Genomic DNA, 22441 nt, shown 5'->3' on the forward strand with positions numbered 1-22441 from the left:
CCAGGGATCCGCTCCAGCTCCTGGGAATTGCTGGCAGCATCCCCAGGGAAGCGGCCCCACTGCTCCTTCCCTCCCTCTCTTTGTCCTTCCAGCTTCTCCTGCTCTTCCTCCCACCCAGGAGCCCTGCAGGATTCCCTGGATCCAGAACCATCCTTCAATAAAGCTGCTCAAACCCATCCCTGCGTTTCCTGCCTCCTCCTTGGGTTTGCATCCCAAAAAACCATCGGCCCTGGGGGCGAGACGGGGCTGGAAATGGAGGAATTCACCCCAAAAGGCAGCTCAGCATGGGGGGGATGCTCCAGCAGCCCCAAGGCTGATGCTGGAAGATGAAAATGAGATAAATTGCACCAAAAAAAAGGGTTAAACCCCAAAACCATCACCATGAGGTGATGCTCAGCTTCTCCTCTCCAGCCCCAACACGGGACAGGGGAGGGACCAAAGCCCAAAACTCCCGCCAGGAAGGGAGGGATGGCAAATATTCCCAAATATTCCCCAAAGTCCCCCCAAAACAGGAGAGTTGGACACTGGGTAGACACATTTGTAACAATTTATTGAATGAGGCAATAATAGACACTGGGAAAACAAGGGGGGGGTCCATGCTCTGCTATTTGCCTGGTTTTTGTCTCTTTATTTTTGGGGGGGTGGGAGGACTAAAAGAACCTCATTTCATCGCCAAAGAAACACTGACTTGGAAAGCCACCGACATCTTCACAACGACGATAAAAAAATAATCATTAGAAAAAGAACCAAACCCAAAAAACGTCATGGATTGGAGAACCAGGACTGTCTCTATGGAAAGATCTCCCTCCCCTCGGAAAAAGGACCCAAGAACTGTATACAAAGAACATTGGATAGGTTTGTTTTTTGTGGGTTTTTGTTTTTTTCTCCCATATAAAACAAGTAAATACAAGAATCTGAAAACTCCCTCGAAGGCAGAGCGAGACGTGGAGAACTTGAACGGCCACGTGGAAATGAGAATAAAAAACCCCCCAAAATAACCCCAAAAATGAAATCCCACGGGAAGTGCTTGCAGGGGGGGAAGGGGCTTGGTTGGGCACCAGGGTTTGGCCCATGGGGATGCTGAGTAAAATCTGCCCCCCAAAAACACCCCCACCCCACCCCAAAGGCTTTTGGAACCCTCCTGGGAAGGATTTTGGGGTTAAAACCGTGCTGGGAGAGGCACAGGGCAGGACCAGGCTGGGGCAGGGCTGGGGGCAAGAGGGGCCCCCAAAGGGAAGGGTCTCGCTCGCATCCCCCCTCAGGCAAAGCTTTTCCTGTAGGATCTGCAGGGGGAGAGCTGGGGCTGGGAATGGGGCGAGCCCAAGGTGGCTCCTTTTGAGGGAAATCCCAGGAATGTGGTGGGAGAAAAGGGGGGGGACACAGCCAGAGCCCCTTTAGAGGCGCTTCCGCTCCAGTCTAGAGCCACGAAATAATAATAACAATAACAACAACATCAACAATAATAATAATAATAAAGGAAAAAAAAAAAAAACAACCCCGAGGATGTAAAATGGCAGGTACGAGAGCAGAGAAGTAGGAACAGGTCTCCAGTGTGCACCAAGGGAGCCCAGCGGGCGCGGATCCTGCGGCAGGCTCCTGGAAGAGCATCATCCATCCCTTCGGGAGGTCTCCATCCACCCCCCTGCAGTCACACATGCATTTCATTTTTTTTTCAATTTTTTTTTTTTCTTCCTTCCCAGGAGTCTTTTTTTTTTTTCTTTTTTTCCCCAAGCTTTTTTTTTGTTTGTTTTTTTTCCTTTTGTGGTTTGTTGGTTTGTTTTTTTTTTCTGTTTTGTTTGTGTATCCAGGGTGGGTTTTTCAGAATATAAAAGTCCATATTAAAATCTTTGATACCTAATTTGCTGTCGAGGTCGGTGCTGGCCGAGGGTGTCCGTGCTGCCCCCCAGCCTCCTCCTGCTCGATCCCACGTGGGGGAAAACGGGGCATCAAGGGTCGCTTTATTTTTCTTTTCCTTTTCTTTCCAACCTCCTCAGAATCAAAGTCCCGTCACAATTTGGCTTCTCATTCCTCCGAGAGCAGAGTGGCGCTAGAAAAATGCACTTTACACACATCCTCCGCCAGGATTTGGTTGGTTTTTTTGTGGTTTTTTTTTCTAGTTTTCTCGATTTAAAAAAAAAAAAAAAAAAGAGAGAAAAAAAAATTAAAAAAAAAAAAAAAGTTTTGTTTCCAAAGCCGGGAGACTCAAAATGCCACCTGATTGCATCTCTGGAGAGGCGTAAAAAATCTGCAGAGGAGGAGGCTGGGCAGGGCCGGGGGCCGCTCCGGGGTCACTGGTCCAGGGTCACCACCTCCACGGCCTGCCCGTCCATGGTGACGGCCGTGTCCGCGATGCGCGTGGTCACCGGCGCCATGGCCACCTGCACCGGGCCGTTCCCCTGCGCCAGGCTGGTCACCACCGTCTGGTACATGCTCACCGGGATCTGCACCAGCCCTGCGGGACAAAGGGACACCAGCGCGGTCAGCAGGGGGGACAGGGCCATGGGCGGTGCCCAGGGTGTGGGGACAGTGCCATGGGCGGTGCCCAGGGTGTGGGGACAGAGCCATGGGAGGTGCCCAGGGTGTGGGGACAGTGCCATGGGCGGTGCCCAGGGTGTGGGGACAGAGCCACAGGAGGTGCCCATGGGTGTGGGGACAGGGCCAGGGGCGGTGCCCAGGGTGTGGGGACAGGGCCATGGGAGGTGCCCAGGGTGTGGGGACAGGGCCACAGGAGGTGCCATGGGTGTGGGGACAGAGCCACAGGAGGTGCCCATGGGTGTGGGGACAGGGCCATGGGAGGTGCCCATGGGTGTGGGGACACAGCCCTGGGAGGTGCCCATGGGTGTGGGGACAGTGCCATGGGCGGTGCCCAGGGTGTGGGGGCTGCTCTGGGGGGTTCTTTGGAGCTCTCCCACTTGGAGGGGGATTCTCAACCCTGTGAGCACCTGGAGCTGCTGGGGGAGCACAGAGGAGGCCCCAGAGCTGCTGCAGGGCTGGAGCCCCTCTGCTCTGGAGCCAGGCTGGGAATGTTCCCTGGAGCAGGGAGGGATCCAGGGAGAGCTGGGAATGTTCCCTGGAGCAGGGAGGGATCCAGGGAGAGCTGGGAATGTCCCCTGGAGCAGGGAGGGATCCAGGGAGAGCTGGGAATGTTCCCCTGGAGCAGGGAGGGATCCAGGGAGAGCTGGGAATGTTCCCTGGAGCAGGGAGGGATCCAGGGAGAGCTGGGAATGTTCCCCTGGAGCAGGGAGGGATCCAGGGAGAGCTGGGAATGTTCCCCTGGAGCAGGGAGGGATCCAGGGAGAGCTCCCAGCACATGGCAGGGCCTGCAGGGGCTCCAGCAGAGCTGCAGAGGGACTGGGGACAAGGCCTGCAGGGACAGCACCCAGGGAATGGCTCCCACTGCCAGAGGGCAGCCATGGATGGCATCTTGGCAATGAGCAATTCCTGCCTGGGCTGGCATTGCCAGAGCAGCTGGGGCTGCCCCTGATCCCTGCAGTGCCCAAGGTTGGAAGTTGGGTTTGGAGCACCCTGGGATATCTGAAGGTGTCCCTGCCCATGGTTTGGGTTGGAACTGGATGATCTTTAAAGTTCCTTCCCACCCAAACCATGCCATGACTCTGTCCATGAAAAGCAGCAATCAGGAAGGAACTTCAGGACTCTAGAACTTCAGGAAGTGCCCCCAGCTGTGCCCAGGCTGGGTGGATGCTCTGTGCCTTGGTGCCCTCGCTGAGCTGGATCTGCCCTCCCTGGAGCCAGCGGGATGGGAACAGGGATGGATGGGGCTGAGGTGGGTGACAGCACCTTGGGGCCCACACCCCGGGGCTGTACAGCTCCAGGGAGGGAATAAGGATGAGGAGCAAAGAAATAACATCATTTCTGGAGGAGGAACCCAGCCCAGCCATGTTTGGGGTGGTACAGAGGGAGCTGCTCAGCCAAACCCATCAGGCTGAGCTTTCCTGGAGCAGGGCTTGCTCCCACCCACCCCACAGCCCACCAGGGATCCCCCACTGAGGAGGAACACACTCCCCACATGTGTTTTCCACTTGATATGCCCAGAACTGGGAACTGTGGGGCTGAGGAAGGGATAAATTTGGCTTCTCCCATCCCCTGTAACTCTGCAGTCACCCACTGGTGGCACATGAGAGGATCCCATTGCTGTGCATCCATGAACCCCATTACAACCTTCTCCAACACAATTCCCTTCCTTCTGCTCCCTCCCCATCCCAGCCAGGTCCTTCTGCCCCCACAGGGAAAGGGCAGCAAGCCCTGGGCACTGCCCCAGGCTCTCACAGTGTGTGTGTGACACACAGAACAGAGACAGGAAAGCAATTCCCCTTTCCCAGCCCTTCCCCAACCATGGATGGGTCCAGCAAAGTAGGAACAGCTTTTCCCAAGGCTGCAGGAATGGATCAGAGGCCTCCAGGCTGAGGATGGAGCTGGCAAAGCTTCGGGCTGGCAGGAAAACGCCGCAGTGCCAAGGGTGAGTCCTGGTGAGCCAGGAAACACCAACCAAGGTGACAGCAAAACAACGGGGCCCCTGAGGGTCACTGTGATGTGAACGGCGGAAAGAGGTGCAAAAAATAGCAATGAGCTCTCAATAGAGCTGGGCAGGGCAGGGGGATGGCAAATCCCGCAGGCTGGCAGGAGAAACTCCATCGTTCTACCCCGGTGTTATCCCTGCGCCCACCTCCACCTTTGGCTTGGCCAAGGGGGATTTGGACAAGCGAGATAATTTAGACATTTCAGAAACTACCCACAGCTCTGCTGGGGGAAAAACCAGTTTTTTGAGGTGAGCAAATGCTTCCAGCAGCAGCAGCAGCATGGGAGGGATGGATGGATGGGCAGCCCTGCCCAGGCTCCCGAGCGAGGCTTTCCTGAAAAAGCAGCACAATCCCTTTGGGCTGAGGAGCAGGAGCAGAGCCCTGCCCCACCAAGGGCACTGGTTTGGTAACAGAGGCAGCTCTGTGTCCTTGGATAACTCTGTGTGCAGACAGGAAAGCTTAGGAGGTAATCATGCTGACCAGGTGGGTGACCCCGGCGCTGTCTCCGCCCTCCCTCGGGCTCTGGGGCTGGGAATGTTCCTGATCCCCCAGCCTGAGGGGTCCTGGCCACCCTCCCAGCCCAGCCAAGGAGCTGCTTCCCTGCTTGGCTGCTCAGCACCAGCTCCCACAGGGGCACAGAGCCAGGAGGAGCCTCCCAGCTCCCTCTGGTCAGTGGGAATTTCAGGAACAGCAGAAATGAGCAACCAGAGCTCAGGCTCAGCCCTGCTGGGGGAAATCTCCGAGCAGACCCCTCAGGGAACACAGCCCATCCCAGTTTAGGCACGAGCTGGAGCTCTGGCCTGGCATGCACCTCAAATCCCTGCTCCAGACCAAGAAGCCAACTAAGCTCTTTGGGTGACTTGGGTTGTTAACCCAGAGGAGATCAAGCACGGACAGCCCAGGGAGCAGAGCCACCACCACCACCCTGTGGGACACGGAGCACACGATGCTCGAGCTGCCCAAACGCGCCAAAACCAGGCACTGGAGAGGCCTGGGAGGTGCTTGGGAAGGGTGAGTTGGTTCAGCCAGGGCTTGGCCCAGCCTGGGCAGCTCTGGGAGCTCCGGGAAGCCTCGGTGAGAGGCGGCACGGCGCGGATCCCGCTCTGCTCTGCGCGGGATTAGCGCAAATCGCCTCAGCAGATGACGTGGTGGCCCTTCCTGCCAGGGGTGGTGACAAACCAGAGCAGAGAGGGCTGCAAAGTCTGCTGTGCATTAGAGCAGGGCTGATCGCCCTTGGGAGAGAGACGATTAGAGCACTGAGATGCTGTAATCAGGTCTGGGATTGGCCCCGCGCTGCATCTGCTCAGACCTGCGCCCTGATTAGCCCTAATCTAGCTGGCATATGTTAATCTAAAGCGTGGATTTCAGACCCTTTCAATTGTATTAAAAACAGGAAATCCATTAGACAAAAAAAACCCAAACCAAACCAACCCCAAACCAACTTCTCGAGTCTTTGGGAAATGCATTTGTGCACAGAAAGTGGAGTGGGGCTGTGAGGAACGGGGCAGGCAGGGGATGGGAGCCCACTGGAACCTGGGGCTGCTCAGAGCAGCTCCTGCCTGGCAGGGACAGCAGCAGAGGGCACGGATCACACACAGAGCAGCACAGACCGTGCCCACGGGCTCCCAGGAAGAGGCAGCCAGGCTGTGCCTTTGCTTCCCCACCATGGAGCCCCCAAAAAGCCCCTCCTGTGCTCAGCAGGGGTGAGGAGCCAGCTCCAGGCACCTGGGGATGGTGGGAACTGCTCAGCACTTGAGGGAAGAACCTAAGAGTGGAGATGTCCCCTAAGGGGAGTTTATGGCTCTGTAGGATGAGATGTCCCAAGGAACATTGCTGGGATGGAGGAGGAGTGGGGACACAAGTCTGGGGTCATGAAGCAGCACAGAACTGTTGCTCTTGGCAGTTCGTCTATGTCACAAAATGGAAAATGCACAAGGACTGGAGCCATCACCTTGGAGCCCCTCAGAGAGCACAGGACATTGTCTGGTTTGGAGCAAGGCAAAACCCAGATGAAAACCCAGATGAAAACCCAGATGAAAACCCAGATGAAAGCCTGGATGAAAGCCTGGATGAAAGCCCAGAACCTCGACTGCTGCTGCTCTTGGGGATCCTTGGCTCCAGAGGCCAAGGCTGACTCTTTGTGCTCTGGTTTCTTGGGCACCAAAGGCCTAAGTGCTGCAAGCTGTGAGCACTGCAGGGCCAGGAGTGAGCCACCTCAGCAGTCCCTCAGCCCCTGTTTCAGCACCAAATGGAAAAGGCTCAAAAAGGGGAATTTTCCACTGGACATTCTTGGCTGTGGATGTCCAGCTCCTCCAGAGGAGTTGGTTTCCATCAGCACTGGGGGAAACCAGAGCAAGCTGTGCTGAGCACCATCCTGCTGATGGTGGCAGATACTCCTGCACCTTCTCCTTCCCCTGCTCTGGAGGCAGGGCTGAGGAATCCAGCTGAGATTCCTGGGCTCAGGAATGCACTGCAGGGCTCACAGGGCAGCAGAACCACCTCATCACCAGCTCCCTGCAGAGCCAAGGTGACTTCTGAAGGGGTGATGGAAGAATTCTTGTCAGTGATTCAGAATGAGTAGATTTTAATACACAAAAAAAACCCCCAAAATCAAGCCAGAAGACCTCCAAAAAATGAAATGTTTGTCCTTCACAACAAAGGGGCACTGGGCATGCTTTGGCCTGCATTCCCAGGTGTAAAACATCAAGGCTGATGCAGGTAAGTAGGGAATAATCATCTTTTCTGATTGTTTTTCCCTCAGTAAGACACGAGCTTGAAGTGCAGCATGGAAACCTGCACTAAGGAGGTGGAAAAATCCCAGATGGCAGCTGAAATAAGGCTGGGGAAGCTCTGGAGCAGAGTCTCCACCACTGGAGGTGTTTTAGAGAAGTGAGACTGAGGCTGGCTCAGGAAAGGGGATGGTCCTACAGAATCCTGGAGCAAAACCCATTGCTGTCCTCGCCACTTTTGGCCACCACCTGGAGTGTCACTGCCAACACTGCTCAGCACAAACGTTAAAATGTCCCAAAAATGATTTTTATTTGATGTTTCCTTTGACTGGGAGCTTGGTTTGTGAAGATTTCAATAAAATATCCTCTTGAGCACCTCCCTTCTGGGGAACTGACTGAGAGGCCTTCAGGAGGTGCAGGAAGGGGCCATCAGTGGGCACCAGGGTGTATTTCCAGGGAGATAAACCCATTTTTAACAAGGTCCAGCCACAGCAGCTGAAACGAGAGCTCTCAAAGTCAGGTGTTACCCTGACAAACCCTGAATGCCAAACCAAACGTGTCCCTTGAGGCACGAGGTGCTGACACGACACCATGGAAGGGACTTCACCCAAAGCCAGCCTCAGGAATGAAGCATTTCAGGAATCCCACCACACTCAGCAGTGACAGAGGAGCAGAGACATCTCTCAACACTGACACTTGGTTAAGATAAGATGAATGAAAGCTCAGCCTCCATCTTTTACCACTCCAGCTGCAAGAGCATCAGTGATTGACTCTGACATCTCTCGGGATGACAACTGAAGGATTTTTCCCATCAGAAATGGCTCAGTGCCCCATCTCTGGAGGTGTCCAAGGCCAGCTGGGACAGGGCTTGGGGCAGCCTGGGACAGTGGGAGGTGTGGCTGGAACAGGAGATGATCTTCGGTCCCTTCCAACGCAAGCTGGTCTGGGTTCTGTGATGCTGACAAACCACAAACCCCCCATGCAGTGATGCAAGCTCTGAGAGAACTTTCCAGGCTCACAAGTGACAGCTCTTCCCTACAGAACCTCTGTGCCAGCCAGGTCAGAACGTGACGGTTTCTCCACCAAATTATCTGCAAGAAGCTGTGGTCCTCATTCAAGATCCTCCATCATCTGTCTTTTCAGGAGCTACTCTGGTCAAAACCCCAATAAAGAGCAATTTATTGAGGCACCTGAGGCTTTGATATCAAAGATCAATTATGTTACATCACAGGCCTGACTTTTCCTTAGCAGAGTGGGAATCTGGCTCCTCTGCATCTGCTGCAGGGAGTTTTCCCTCCCTGCTCTCTCAGGGCAGCAGGAGTTGCTGTCTCAGTGACCCCCAAATTGATCTGGGACCTCCTGCCCCACACCATTGGAATGGGGCAGGTCAGGAGGCAACACCACATTTACACAGCTCAATCTTCCTCCCACCCCTCAGCTTCAGCACAATGCTGGTATTTTGCAACAAGGTGTTGTTTTAAATAAAATCCAAACATCCAAACTTGGTATTTTGCAACAAGGTGTTGTTTTAAATAAAATCCAAACATCCAAACTTGGGGTTTATCTCCGAATCTCAGTCAGGAACCAACCTTCCTGCCCTGGCTGGGAGCACCAGCATCTTTGGGACATTCCTGGTTTCTTCCTCCCTGTGAGGAGGGAAGGGCCATGGCCTAGCCAAGATCTGAAACATCTTTGGCTTAATCTCCCTTATTTCTTCCGGGTCTTTTGTGGGGGCTTTGAGTTTTTGAGCTTTGTTTTGGACGTTTAGGGGGTTTCTGGACTTCTTTTAAGTGGCAGCACTTTGAGACAAAAGCCACAGGGCTGGAGCTCCTGACTGACAGGAATTATTTCCTCTGGAGCCTCTGCACTTCCATGGAAAGAGGGAAATCAAATCCCAGTGAGCCAAACTGATGCCCAGACTTCCCTGGCACAGCAAAGACCCTCAGTCTGCAGCAGTGGTGACAAATGAGTCCTTCCCTGGTGACACCAGTGCCATGGACCTCTGTCTTTGCAGCAAGGACAGTCCCAGGAGGAAAAAACTTGCAGTGATGTTTAACATGGGAAACAAGCTGAAATCCCAGCTTTTCCCTTTTTTTTTTTTTTGATGGAAAAACTCCCAAGAAAAGGGTGCTTGGGAAAAGCAGAACAGCAGTTTGGTGTCCTGGGGGTGGATTAGCTCCACACTTTTTACTTTGCCTTACCTGAGGCCATCTGTCCCCTCCTCTCCCCTTCATGGGGTGAGTTCAGAGCTGGGGAACAGCCCCTGGGCATCACCTGAGGCAGAATTGAGCTGTCCCTGCTTAAGCTCAGTGCTCACCTAGACCTGCCCCTCCAGTGCTGGGTCTCCAGGGCCTGGCACCTTAAACTGGAGTCGATTTGTCACTAAGGAGAGGTGACAAGCCCAGGGAATGTGTCCACCTGCGGGAAGGAAGGTTTTTCCTGGGCTCCAGGGCTGGGAGCTTAGAGAATAACCTGTCTAAGCCTCCCTGATGAGCTGGCTTTGGCGTGGACACACCTGAGACGATTAGGAGTCTATCGTGGCCAATCATCTCGACACGAAACACAGATAAAAATAGAGAAAGTCCAAACCCCAAAGGTCTGCTCCAGCTGGGCTCTGCTTCCCCCACGATCTGCTGGGTGTTGGCACAAAACAGGGGCAGACAGGGGTTATCTGTGCCCAGCTTCTCAGGAATTGGGGAGATTTACCTCAGGATAAATCATTCTGTTCCTCTCCCCAGGAATCAGGTGTTAAACCCATGAACCAGATTCTGAACAATCACCTCAAAGGGATCCCTGGTAGATTTTGCCAAAAATACTTTGCTTTTAACATCCATGGGGCTCTCCCAGAGGAAGAGATGGGTTCTTATCCTGCTTTTATAAACAGCTTTTAGTGTCCTGTATTTTCCACAGGTTTTTATTAATGGCTACTGTGTGAAGCATGGCACCTAAAATTACAAAAGCATTTTATTACCTGAGTGAAATCACCACATCCCAAAGGCATTTCAACCCCAAACGGTGCCCAGGCACAAAAACCAGACAGACAGAGCCCCTCTAACCCCGAGAAACACCAAGAGGGACCTAAGGGTCCAAGTGCGAAACCAGCTAAATCCCAACATTCCAAACTACCACCACAAAAATCCACTCACCTGACGAACCCTCTGCCATGTTCCACTTGCAACATGAATAGTCTGCTGCTAGCATGCCTGACAATGAAATGCAAGTGTAAAAGGGGATATACTATAGCTGGAGAGGGGGATTTAGTGGGGTCATTAATGTATTCATAGGAAATGCATCCTTTGGTTTACTGGGTGAGTGCAAAAATTCAGTGCCCCCACAGAAGTAACACCCCAATATCAGGCAGAGCAACAAAAATATTTCTAATTCCACACAGAACATGGAGTGTGTAAGTGGGAGGTAAAGTGGGAGGTAAGAATAAGGCACTGCCAGGTATTTTACCAATATTTACATGTTGACTTGGCCCAGAGAGGCCCACTGAGGAAAGCCTGCAGTGAAATCCATCACGGAGAAGCTCAGGCCGCCTCCAACAAAGCTCTCCACAATTCTCACCATGAGAGACCAATGGCTGCCAAAGTGGAATTTCCACACGTCCCAGGAGCAGGAGGCTGGGAAGTTCATGGGCTCCAGGCCCTTCCTGGGGCCTGGGAGGAGCTCCATGTGAATTTAAGGCTCGGGGTGCCTGGCAGGTTTCGGCGGGGCCGACGGATCACGAGCGAGCACGGACGGACGCGGGCACATCCTAGAGAGCGCTGAGCACATGGAGACATAAAGCAGCCATTGTGCTGGCAGAAAGGCAATCTGTAACCAGATAGGCCCTGGCTCCATCTAAAAGCCATTTTCCCAGCATTTTTGCAGATTTGCTCCCCAGGAGCTTTCCCTGCCACAACAGGGTGCACATTCATGGCCAACCGGCGGCTCCGACGCCTCGGTTCTCCCCCCCTGCCCCATCAGTGCCTCTGTGCCAGGGAATTCTGTGCTCCTAACCCAACAGAGGTGGCTGGAGCCCTCCAGGAGAGCCTTTGGAGGAGGAGAATTCCTTGGGAAGGCATTTAAAGCTTTACCTTGATACGAAAAGCTGCAGCTGTGGTGATCTGCTGGAGCCTCACCTCGCACTAGGTCCTGCCCAGATACCAGGAGGTAAGTTTGGCTTTTTTCCTCAGGGGAAAAGGGGCTGCAAATGCACCTGAAGGCTCCTTTTTTCCCCCTTTTCCTGAAAGCACAGCCTCCAAATCCAGCTAGAAAAGCACCCTGCTGCAAACCAGCACATCCCCTCCTGCAGCAGCTTCCTGGGCTTTGGTGTCCATAGCCTGTCCTTTATAGGACAAAGGACACATTTGGCACAGCTCCCCCCAGGTAGGATGGACCTGGCCCATCCTCATCGAGGTAAGCAATAAATCACAGTGGAAACACGGCTCAGATGTGGAACTTTTCATGTAAAGAGCAAGTTTTTACAGTCCACATTCCTCCTTTTCTGTAGCCCACCGTCCCCCGCTGCCCGGCAGGTGCGATGGGCTCCCACCTCGCTCTCCTGAGAGTATTTATCCTTGGAATGCTGCTGCCTCTGGCAGATTCCTCCCTTTCAAACTCTGCACATCTGGTGCTAAAAACACAAACTTTGGGCTCTGGCCTGGCGACTGAAGGCACAGGACTTTTGTGCTCCAACCACGCAGGCCTGGGGGTTGGAAGTGTCCTTTGCACACCAAGAGAAAGCAATGATGGGTGCAGGGAGAGGGATGAGTTTGTTTTCCCAAAAAGAAGATTTCCAGCTGTTTTGTCCCTGTGGGTCTCACTGTGGATGTGCAAAGTGGAGATTTGTGGCACATGGACAAAATCTGTGAGGGGAATCAAGCAGTGCAAGAGTCTGTCCTGTCCCTTCCCAGGCAGACAGAACAGGCTGGAAAATGAGAGAGCTGTGGTGGTGGTGGCTGGAGAATTCTGCTTTTTATTTGCTGGGATGATTCAGGCCCAAATTCCCACAGCTCTGGCTCAGATGGGATGCCCACAGGTGAGGAAGCACATCTCCAACAGCAGCAAATACACAGAAACCCTAAAACCTGGCTGAGTCCAAGCTGGACTTCAAACCTCTTATTACGTAATTCCTATTTGGAAGTGCAACTCAAACTGGTTTTTTTTTGAGAGAACGCACCAGGAGCCTCTGAGAAAGACATCATAACTCATCCTTGGGTCAGAGCAATGGGAAATAACAGAGACCAAACTCACTGCTGGCTCTGACTGAGCAGAAACCCCCCTGGCTGCTGATCCCTGCCACTTCAAAGGAGCTGAGCATCCCCCATGGATGCCAGCAATAAAATTCCACTTCCATTAGCTCCATGGCCACCACTTAAAGGCAGCAGTCCCACTTTACACTCCAATTAGAGCTCCCCTAATGCCTGGCAGTACAAAGCTTTGGGGTTTTTGGTTGTTTCCCCCATGGGAAGGGGTGGAAGGGAAGAGATCAGGCGGCTCGGGGGAATTGCAGAGAGCCTTTCACTGCAGGGCTCTGCTCAGATCTGCCCCAGGCCAGAGGAACAGATGGTCCCTCCCGAGGGCTGGGCTCTGGCTTACATGGAATAAGGATTGTCTCAGGCCACTGGTGGACAATTTGCTGCAGCCACAAACACCCTGCTGGTGGTTTCTGCTCCAGAAACACAGGGATTCCATGGCTACCAAGCAACTGCTGCCCACCTGATCCCAGGCACCTCATTCCTGCAGGGAACTGAGGGGAATTGCTGCCTGTGAGGTGCAGGAACCTGGGTCTCAGGCTGAAACCACCTGCTTTAGCTGTCATCAGCTCCTGGGACTTGTCAGCACCAGTACACGCTCACTGAAATTCCCCTGGGAGGTTCAAAGTGAAAATCATGGGGAAAACAGAGATGGGGAAGTTCAGGGATCTGTGGCAATGAGGGGGCAAAGCCACAGGGAAAGGAAGTTTACAGTCTGTAAGATGGGGATGGGAACAATAAATCCATTATTAATTTCAAACCAATCCCAAGCTTGTGCTCCCTCAGTCTGCATCTTCTCCAGGGCAGAACTGAACTCCCCATGGGCAGGGGGCAAAAAGTCCATTGAGTATCCCAGGAGCAGAAGAAGGTCCACATGAGCCACCAGGAAGCGTTACCCAGAGAGGGGAATTTCTATAACTGTGAGGGAATAAATTATGCCAAAAAATATGGAGGGTGGGAGGCAGAAGTCAAATTCAGGCTTAAAAATGCCACTCATGGTTTTGGAAAATACTCAGAGGAAAGCACTTGAGGAGAAATGGCTTTCTTAAAATTCTTGGAACCTGTTGTGCAGCTCCAGGAGGAATCCTGGCAGTGAGGGCTCCTGCCCTGGCTTTTCAGGGATGGGTCCAGAGACATCCAGTGGGGCTGGGCTGGTGCAGCCTCTCCCAGTGTGTGAGGAGCAGGGAAAATAGGGCGATTCCCTGGAATCTTCCTGCACAGCTGTCTACCCTCTGAGGATTACTGCTGTCACATGAGCTGCTTTACAGCAAAGCCAAGCTGTCTCCACGAGCTGAGAAGGTCACTGGGAGACAGGGCCCTGCAGGGACAGACACATCACCCTGCTGAGCCTTCCCAAAGGGACGCCAGGCTGTGGGAAGGGCGTTCCCCGTGCTCACAGGGCAAGGGAAGGTGGCTCTGCCTCCTCCCCTCTGCTCAGCTGGGCTGCACATCACAGGAGGGATGTCCCAGTGCTGAGCCACTGCTGGACCAGGCTCCAAGCAAAGTGCTGGAAGCTGGAAGAGTCCTCGTGGTGACAGATTTGCCTTCTCCTCCTTGGGCGCCCACCAATGTTTGGGACAAAGCCACCCAATGGTCACCAGCCAAGGGACACCAAGGTGCAGCTGTGTCGCAGACGTCTTTTATGAAAAATCCTTTCTTTAGGAGTTTTCCCCGTGAGAAGCTGAGAGGCCTCAGGAACAAAATGCAAACAATGATTATCTGCTGCTGTGGAATGCAACAGGTGCATCTGGGATTGGGCTCATGTGGGTGTTTCTAATTAATGGCCAATCACAGTCAGCTGCCTCGGACAGAGTCCGAGCACAAGGTCTTGCCCCTGTTATCATTCTTTCCTATTCTATTCTTAGCTAACCTTCTGCAGAAATCCTTTTTTCTACTCTTTTAGTATAGTTTTAATGTAATATATATAATGAAATAATAAATCAGCCTTCTGAAACATGGAGTCGGATCCTCATCTCTTCCCTCAACCTGAGACCCCTGTGAACACCACACACAGCTGCACCTCCTCAGGCTCCTGTGCAACCTGCTGATGCCTCAAGTAACACCCCAGTCAATCCCAGAGCAGGAAATCTCCTCCTCAATCCCAAATCTAAGGGCTGAACATCAAGGAAGAGGAAAGAGTTCCACTTGGGAAAGCAGAAATCTGAAAGTTCAGTGCAGCCCCTTGGGAAAATTCATTAAAACCTCCCACGTTCCTCACTCTGCCAGGGCAGGGCTGGTGCACAAGGGAAACCTTTCTGCTCACAGGGGCTGCAGGACAGGGCTCTTTACTATGCCCCAGAGGCATCAGACAGATGGGGCTGTGCTTTTAGCCTTTAAAATCAGAGCCTGCTCCGGAGATCCAACGAGGAGGATAAATCCAGGCACCGAGAGAGCCTCTGGGTGTGCTCAGGAAAAAAGCAACGGAGGAACTTGGGAGGGCAGAGCCTGCTGAGGAAGCAGCTGAGGCTCTCAGCAAAGAGGGGCTGAGCACTTTTCAAGGCAGAGAAAGCCAACAGGAGTTTGGAGAAGCCCATCCAGGAAGCGGGGAAGGCACATTCCAGAGAGGAGCAGGGAGAGAGGGAGCACACAAACCACAAGCGGCCCACAGGGAGGAAACTTTGGTGCAAAACAAAAGGCCACGAGCTGGGTAAATGAAGAGCCAGCAAACCCTCAGCGCAGGGAGCAGCCCCAGGGTGCAGGCAGGGCATTTCTCCATCCCCGGGGTGGGGAGGGAGCTCCCAGAGCCCAGCTCATTTCCTAAGATGCCTCCCGCAGCAGCGACAGCTTGCTGGGATTTCAGCCAGCTTCCCATTTGGATCAGATTGCACCCTGCACCCCCGACAGCCATTAAGGCTCACAAAGTGCCCTCGGGTCACAGCAGCCTCCTTCCATTCCCATTTTCAGGACAGGGTGGCCTGAGCCAGCCCAGCCCGCAGCCAGCAGGGCACCCGATGGTGGCAGGAGCTGTGTCCTGCTGTCACCCACCAGCAGACTGCAGCAGGCTGTGCCACTGGGGGTGCAGGGGATCAGGGACCCCCTCTCCACCTGCCCAGGGAATCCCAGGGAATGAATTCCCTGGGCACAGCACAGGTGGAAGCAGCAGTGACATCCCCAGCCTTGCCTGTGTCCCTCCCCAGCACGGATGGGGACGAGGCAGGAGGCCCTGCAAGCCAAAATCTGCCAAAATCTGCCCTGGGAGATGCTGCAGCTGCTGGATGCTGCCCATCCTCAGCCCTGGGATCAGCTGGAGGAGCTGCCCTGAACTCCAGGCACAAATTTAGCTCTGCTCTGGGCAGCAGCTCACAAGGAGGGAGAGCTTGGACCTCTCTTTGAGGTTTCAGGATGAGCAGGGATGGTGCCAGCAGCACTAACCTGCCCTGGATCTCTGCTGTTAAGCTGGAAGATCTGCCAGAGATGGGCTCAAAAAGCTGAGGTGGGGCTGCCACAAGCTCCAGATAGTTTGGAATGAGTTGCTACTGCAGGGAGAATCCACCACAGGGGAATTTCATCCTGGAGAAAGGAGCAGCAAAGCAGAGCTGGTCTCGATTTTGGCTTCATCTTCATCCACCCAGCTGTTTTCTCCAGGCTGGTGGTGCCTGTGGCCCTTCCAGGAGCACCACAAGCCTGTCTGGACCCCCTGAAGAAGCTCTGCTGGTCAAGCCTCTGACCCAGGTTAGGTTAAGCATGGAGGAGGACAAAAGGAACTGGAACAAGGACTCAGTGGCATCTCTGATGGGTCAGGAGAGATTTCTGCCCCCAGCTGTGCCCTTCTCCCTAAGCCAAGGGTTATAAATAACACAGCACCAGGCTGGAGAGGTGCAGCTTGTCAGGAGGGCAGTTCCCTATCCTGGAGCCAAAACTCTGATCCCAGAGGGTGGCACTGCTGAGATCTGCCTGCAGACACCCTTCAAAGACACCTCCCTCCTTTCCATCCTTTCCATCCCTTCCATCCCCATTCCCAGACTGGAAACAGCGGCAAACCAGGGAATGCTTCCTTGTGCTTCCAGATGTATTTAGGAGAAGATGCCCAACTCTACTGGCTGCCATTCATGTCCTGCCTGGCTTCAACCACATCTCCTTTAGACAAGAGCTTGTCCAAGGATTAAAATTCCCGTCTATTTACTGCAGACACCCCAAAAAATTTGCTGTGACCACAGAGCCACGTGCCCTGAGAGCCCCAGCCACCCAGAGGGGACCAGGAAAGCTCAGGGCATGGCTCTCAAAGCCAAATTATTGGGGATTTTCACACAATAAACAGAAAAACCCCTGGAATTTAACGTGAATGCTGGTGGTGGTAGTCAAATGAAAAGTCACTAAGAGATCACAGAACCATGGAATGGTTTTGGCTGGGAAGGGACCCCAGAGCCCCTCCAGTGCCACCCCATCCATGACAGGGACACCTCCCACTGTGCCAGGCTGCTCCAGCCCCAATGCCCAGCCTGGCCTTGGGCACTGCAGGGATCAGGGGCAGCCCCAGCTGCTCTGGCAATGCCAGCCCAGGCAGGAATTGCTCATTGCCAAGATGCCACCCATGGCTGCCCTCTGGCAGTGGGAGCCATTCCCTGGGTGCTGTCCCTGCAGGCCTTGTCCCCAGTCCCTCTGCAGCTCTGCTGGAGCCCCTGCAGGCCCTGCCAGGGGCTCTCAGCTCTCCCTGGAGCTTTGGTTTCCTGAAGACAGAGAAAAGCAGGATCAGGGAATACAAACCCATCCCTTCACCTGCCACAGGGCCTCTTTTCAGCACCCACCCTGCACTGAGCAGCTCCTGAATTCCTGAGGGGCTGTGAGATGAAGGTGCAGAAGCCTAGAAAAGCATCCTACAAATCCACCGAACAAATAGGCTTCAAATCCAACCCAAACTCACAGGGAATCCCAGTCAAGCATCACATTCAGAGAGTTCCCAGCCAGACCGAGTAATTCCTGGTTTTGGGATGAAGAGTCACCATGCAAATTGTGGGATTTAACAAAAAACTACTGGGATCCATCAAATATGAAACATCCCAACATGACACTCAGAAGACAGTGTCAGATCATCTGAATTTTCCAAGGGAAATTCAGGATCAGCCCAAAGAACCTCAGCAAAGATGGGAACTGCTTTAGGTAGTCAGACCTGCTTTAAATTCTTGCACCAGCCAACAGGCAGCTCCTCTTTCAAAATTTATGGCTAAAGAAGAAATCCTGCCCAGCCTGGAGTCGCTGGCAGTGCTGCTCCCTTCCCTCTCGCAGCCCAGAACAAAAGGGAACATATTGCAGCTATGCTGAGAGAGAGGAGGGCTGCTGTCTATTGCTTTAAATGTAATGTTAATGCCCTGTAATCAGCTTTAATTTTTAAACAGACCCAGCCCTCCTGTCCATTTCCCCTAATTCAGGACACGTGGAAGGTGAACGGCCTGTGCTCAAAGCAGGCCAGCCTGGGCTGTGACAGCTGGGGAGCCTGGCAGGCTCCACGGCCTCATCACAGCAATGCATGTCAGAGCTCACCAGGGGAGGGCTGGAGATGCTCTGAGGTCAGGGAGAAGCCAGGGGACAAGGCCAGACAGGGCACGGCTCCTTTAGGGACTGGGAGCTCCCTGAGACCAGCAGGAGAGGGAGAAATGATGGAAATGTCCAAGGAAAGGCCTGGGATAAACCCCTCCCTGCCCCAGGGAAGGGGCTCCATAAACCCTTTGGATAAACCCTCCCTGCCCCAGGGAAGGGGCTCCATAAACCCTTTGGATAAACCCCTCCCTGCCCCAGAGAAGGGGCTCCATAAACCCCTGGGATAAACCTCTCATTGCCCCAGGGAAGGGGCTCCATAAACCCCTCCCTGCCCCAGAGAAGGGGCTCCATAAACCCCTGGGATAAACCTCTCATTGCCCCAGGGAAGGGGCTCCATAAACCCCTCTCTGCCCCAGGGAAGGGGCTCCATAAACCCCTCATTGCCCCAGGGAAGGGGCTCCATAAACCCCTGGGATAAACCTCTCATTGCCCCAGGGAAGGGGCTCCATAAACCCCTCATTGCCCCAGGGAAGGGGCTCCATAAACCCCTGGGATAAACCTCTCATTGCCCCAGGGAAGGGGCTCCATAAACCCCTCCCTGCCCCAGAGAAGGGGCTCCATAAACCCCTGGGATAAACCTCTCATTGCCCCAGGGAAGGGGCTCCATAAACCCCTCTCTGCCCCAGGGAAGGGGCTCCATAAACCCCTCATTGCCCCAGGGAAGGGGCTCCATAAACCCCTGGGATAAACCTCTCATTGCCCCAGGGAAGGGGCTCCATAAACCCCTCATTGCCCCAGGGAAGGGGCTCCATAAACCCCTGGGATAAACCTCTCATTGCCCCAGGGAAGGGGCTCCATAAACCCCTCATTGCCCCAGGGAAGGGGCTCCATAAACCCCTGGGATAAACCTCTCATTGCCCCAGGGAAGGGGCTCCATAAACCCCTCATTGCCCCAGGGAAGGGGCTCCATAAACCCCTGGGATAAACCTCTCATTGCCCCAGGGAAGGGGCTCCATAAACCCCTCCCTGCCCCAGGGAAGGGGCTCCATAAACCCCTCCCTGCCCCAGGGAAGAGGCTCCATAAACCCCTCCCTGCCCCAGGGAAGAGGCTCCATAAACCCCTCCCTGCCCCAGAGAAGGGGCTCCATAAACCCCTGGGATAAACCTCTCCCTGCCCCAGGGAAGGGGCTCCCTATGGGATATTGGGAACTCTGGCATGGACAGAGCAGAAATGACCCTGCTCTGGCTGAGCAGGGACAGCATCAGGAGCTGAGTCACTCCTGGTGCTCCCCTCCTCCCTCTGTGCTCTCAAAGAGGAGACTCCACATGAGATCTGGATACAGAACAGGGGCACAGAACCACCTGGGAGGCTCCTTGTGCTCCTCAGGCACTTTGTGAAGAGGAGAGAGGCCTTGGAACATCCTGAGTGCTCACCATATCAAAATATCCACAAGAATCAGGGAACGGTTTGGGCTGGAAGGGATCTTGAAGATCCAGCTCCAACCCCCTGTCCCCAGCTCCAACCCCCTGTCCCCATGTCTTCCACTGTCCCAAGGTGCTCCAAGCCCTGTCCAACCTGGCCCTGGACATTCCAGGGATCCAGGGGTAGCCACAGCTCCTCTGGGCATCCCATGCCAGGGCTTCTCCTGCTCCCAGCCTGGAATTCCTTCCCAAACTCCCACCTGTGACAGTGGGAATCTATCCCTATCCCTGTAAGCCTCGCTCCTGTAAATCCCCATTCCGCACCATAAGGTCTCCCTGCGGCCTTCTCTTCTCCAGGCCAAACAAAGACAACAAAATGAGGTTTTTCTCCCCCAAAAGACCAAGCTGTCCCCAGAAATGCCCATTCCGTGTTCCCACCACAGAATCCCAAAGGAACTGGGCTGAGCGGGGCTGGTTCCGCCCCACACCTGGGGCAGCTCTGGCAGGATGTGGGACAGGAGGGGATATTTTTAACCGCGGTTGGTGGGCAGACAAATCCTAATCGCCAGCGGGGCCGCGGTGTCACAGCAAAGCCGGGCGGTGGCAGCGGGTGCCAGCCCCGCGTCACGGCGGGATTAGCGCGGCAAGCGGCACCGCAAACACCGCCCCGGCCCGGGCTGCAGAGGGCACGGCAAGGGGTGCCAGGGGGGCACGGCAAGGTGTGCCAGGGAGGGCACGGCAAGGGGTGCCAGGGGGGCACGGCAAGGGGTGCCAGGGAGGGCACGGCAAGGGGTGCCAGGGGGGCACGGCAAGGTGTGCCAGGGAGGGCACGGCAAGGGGTGCCAGGGTGGGCACAATGCAGCACACCGGGTGGGCACGGCAAGGTGTGCCAGGGCAGCACGGCAAGGGGTGCCAGGGGGGCACGGCAAGGTGTGCCAGGGAGGGCACGGCAAGGTGTGCCATGGTGGGCATGGCAAGGTGTGCCAGGGAGGGCACGGCAAGGTGTGCCAGGGTGGGCACGGCAAGGTGTGCCATGGTGGGCACGGCAAGGTGTGCCAGGGAGGGCACGGCAAGGTGTGCCATGGTGGGCACGGCAAGGTGTGCCAGGGTGGGCACGGCAAGGTGTGCCATGGTGGGCACGGCAAGGTGTGCCAGGGTGGGCACGGCAAGGTGTGCCATGGTGGGCACGGCAAGGTGTGCCAGGGTGGGCACGGCAAGGTGTGCCATGGTGGGCACGGCAAGGTGTGCCAGGGAGGGCACGGCAAGGTGTGCCATGGTGGGCACGGCAAGGTGTGCCAGGGAGGGCACGGCAAGGTGTGCCAGGGTGGGCACGGCAAGGTGTGCCATGGTGGGCACGGCAAGGTGTGCCAGGGAGGGCACGGCAAGGTGTGCCATGGTGGGCACGGCAAGGTGTGCCAGGGAGGGCACGGCAAGGTGTGCCAGGGTGGGCACGGCAAGGTGTGCCATGGTGGGCATGGCAAGGTGTGCCAGGGAGGGCACGGCAAGGTGTGCCATGGTGGGCATGGCAAGGTGTGCCAGGGAGGGCACGGCAAGGTGTGCCAGGGTGGGCACGGCAAGGTGTGCCATGGTGGGCACGGCAAGGTGTGCCATGGTGGGCATGGCAAGGTGTGCCAGGGCGGGCACAGCAACGTGTGCCATGAGGACAAGGCAACGTGTGCCAGGGTGGGCATGGCAAGGTGTGCCAGGGGGGACATGGCAAGGTGTGCCAGGGTGGGCACGGCAAGGTGTGCCAGGGAGGGCATGGCAAGGTGTGCCAAGGAGGGCACGGCAAGGTGTGCCATGGTGGGCATGGCAAGGTGTGCCAGGGAGGGCATGGCAAGGTGTGCCAGGGAGGGCACGGCAAGGTGTGCCAGGGTGGGCACGGCAAGGTGTGCCATGGTGGGCACGGCAAGGTGTGCCAGGGTGGGCACGGCAAGGTGTGCCAGGGTGGGCACGGCAAGGTGTGCCATGGTGGGCATGGCAAGGTGTGCCAGGGCGGGCACAGCAACGTGTGCCATGAGGACAAGGCAACGTGTGCCAGGGTGGGCATGGCAAGGTGTGCCAGGGGGGACATGGCAAGGTGTGCCAGGGTGGGCACGGCAAGGTGTGCCAGGGAGGGCATGGCAAGGTGTGCCAAGGAGGGCACGGCAAGGTGTGCCATGGTGGGCATGGCAAGGTGTGCCAGGGAGGGCATGGCAAGGTGTGCCAGGGAGGGCACGGCAAGGTGTGCCAGGGTGGGCACGGCAAGGTGTGCCATGGTGGGCACGGCAAGGTGTGCCATGGTGGGCATGGCAAGGTGTGCCAGGGTGGGCACGGCAAGGTGTGCCATGGTGGGCACGGCAAGGTGTGCCGGGGGGGGTTTCAAAGGGCACAGCAAAGTGTGCCAGGGCAGGCACAGCAAGGTGTGCCAGGGCAGGCACACTGCAGCCCTTGGGGGTGTTCTGGCTCTCCTCGTGCTGGCAGTGAGCTGGGGCTGGTGCCCCAAAATGCCAGCAGGGAATTCCTGGTCACACCCAGCAGTGACCCTGACAGAGTGTTGGCGTTCCCAGCTTTTATGGAGATGGGGCAGCTGAGAGGTGTTTGAAGAGATTTTACTCTATTATCAGTTTTGATGAATAGCGAGGCACAAGAGATGTAAATTCAAAGCCATTCCATCAGAAGCTAACCTGGATTTTGGTTCCAACACTTTGTAAATGCTTTTCAGCCTGTTCGCTTCTGCCACACAGTGCTGCTGTTACTTCTAACACCAATCACTCAGTATTACCCCATCTCAATAAAAACTAAAAAATCCAACAACAGGGAATGGGGTGGGCACAGGGTGCAGTCAGGAACCCCTCTCTAAGGGCACACACAGGGGAGGGAATGTCCTTGGAATCATGGCATCATTAAGGATGGAAAACACTCCCAGACTGAGTCCCACCATCCCCCAGCACTGCCAAGGCCACCACTGTCCCATGTCCCCAAGTGCCACATCCACGGGGCTTTGAAATCCCAGCAGGGATGGGGACTCCAAAGCTCCCTGGGCAGCTCTGCACAG

General features: G+C 55.2%; 1 protein-coding gene across 1 annotated transcript in view; it reads right to left on the minus strand.

Annotated features, from left to right (window-relative positions):
* Positions 1-2172: 2172 nt before the first annotated feature.
* The window catches only part of NRF1 (nuclear respiratory factor 1), a 67478-nt gene continuing 47209 nt past the window's right edge, over positions 2173-22441 (minus strand). Inside the window, exon 11 of the mRNA XM_054293672.1 lies at positions 2173-2452. Coding sequence (XP_054149647.1) covers positions 2289-2452 — 164 coding nt within the window. The 3' untranslated portion in view covers positions 2173-2288. The remainder of the gene's footprint in view (positions 2453-22441) is intronic.

Source organism: Melozone crissalis, unplaced genomic scaffold (assembly GCF_028551555.1).
Source record: "Melozone crissalis strain CALT ecotype California unplaced genomic scaffold, PUWL_Pcris_2 ptg000176l_1, whole genome shotgun sequence".
In the NCBI taxonomy this organism is placed as follows: Eukaryota; Metazoa; Chordata; class Aves; order Passeriformes; family Passerellidae; genus Melozone; species Melozone crissalis.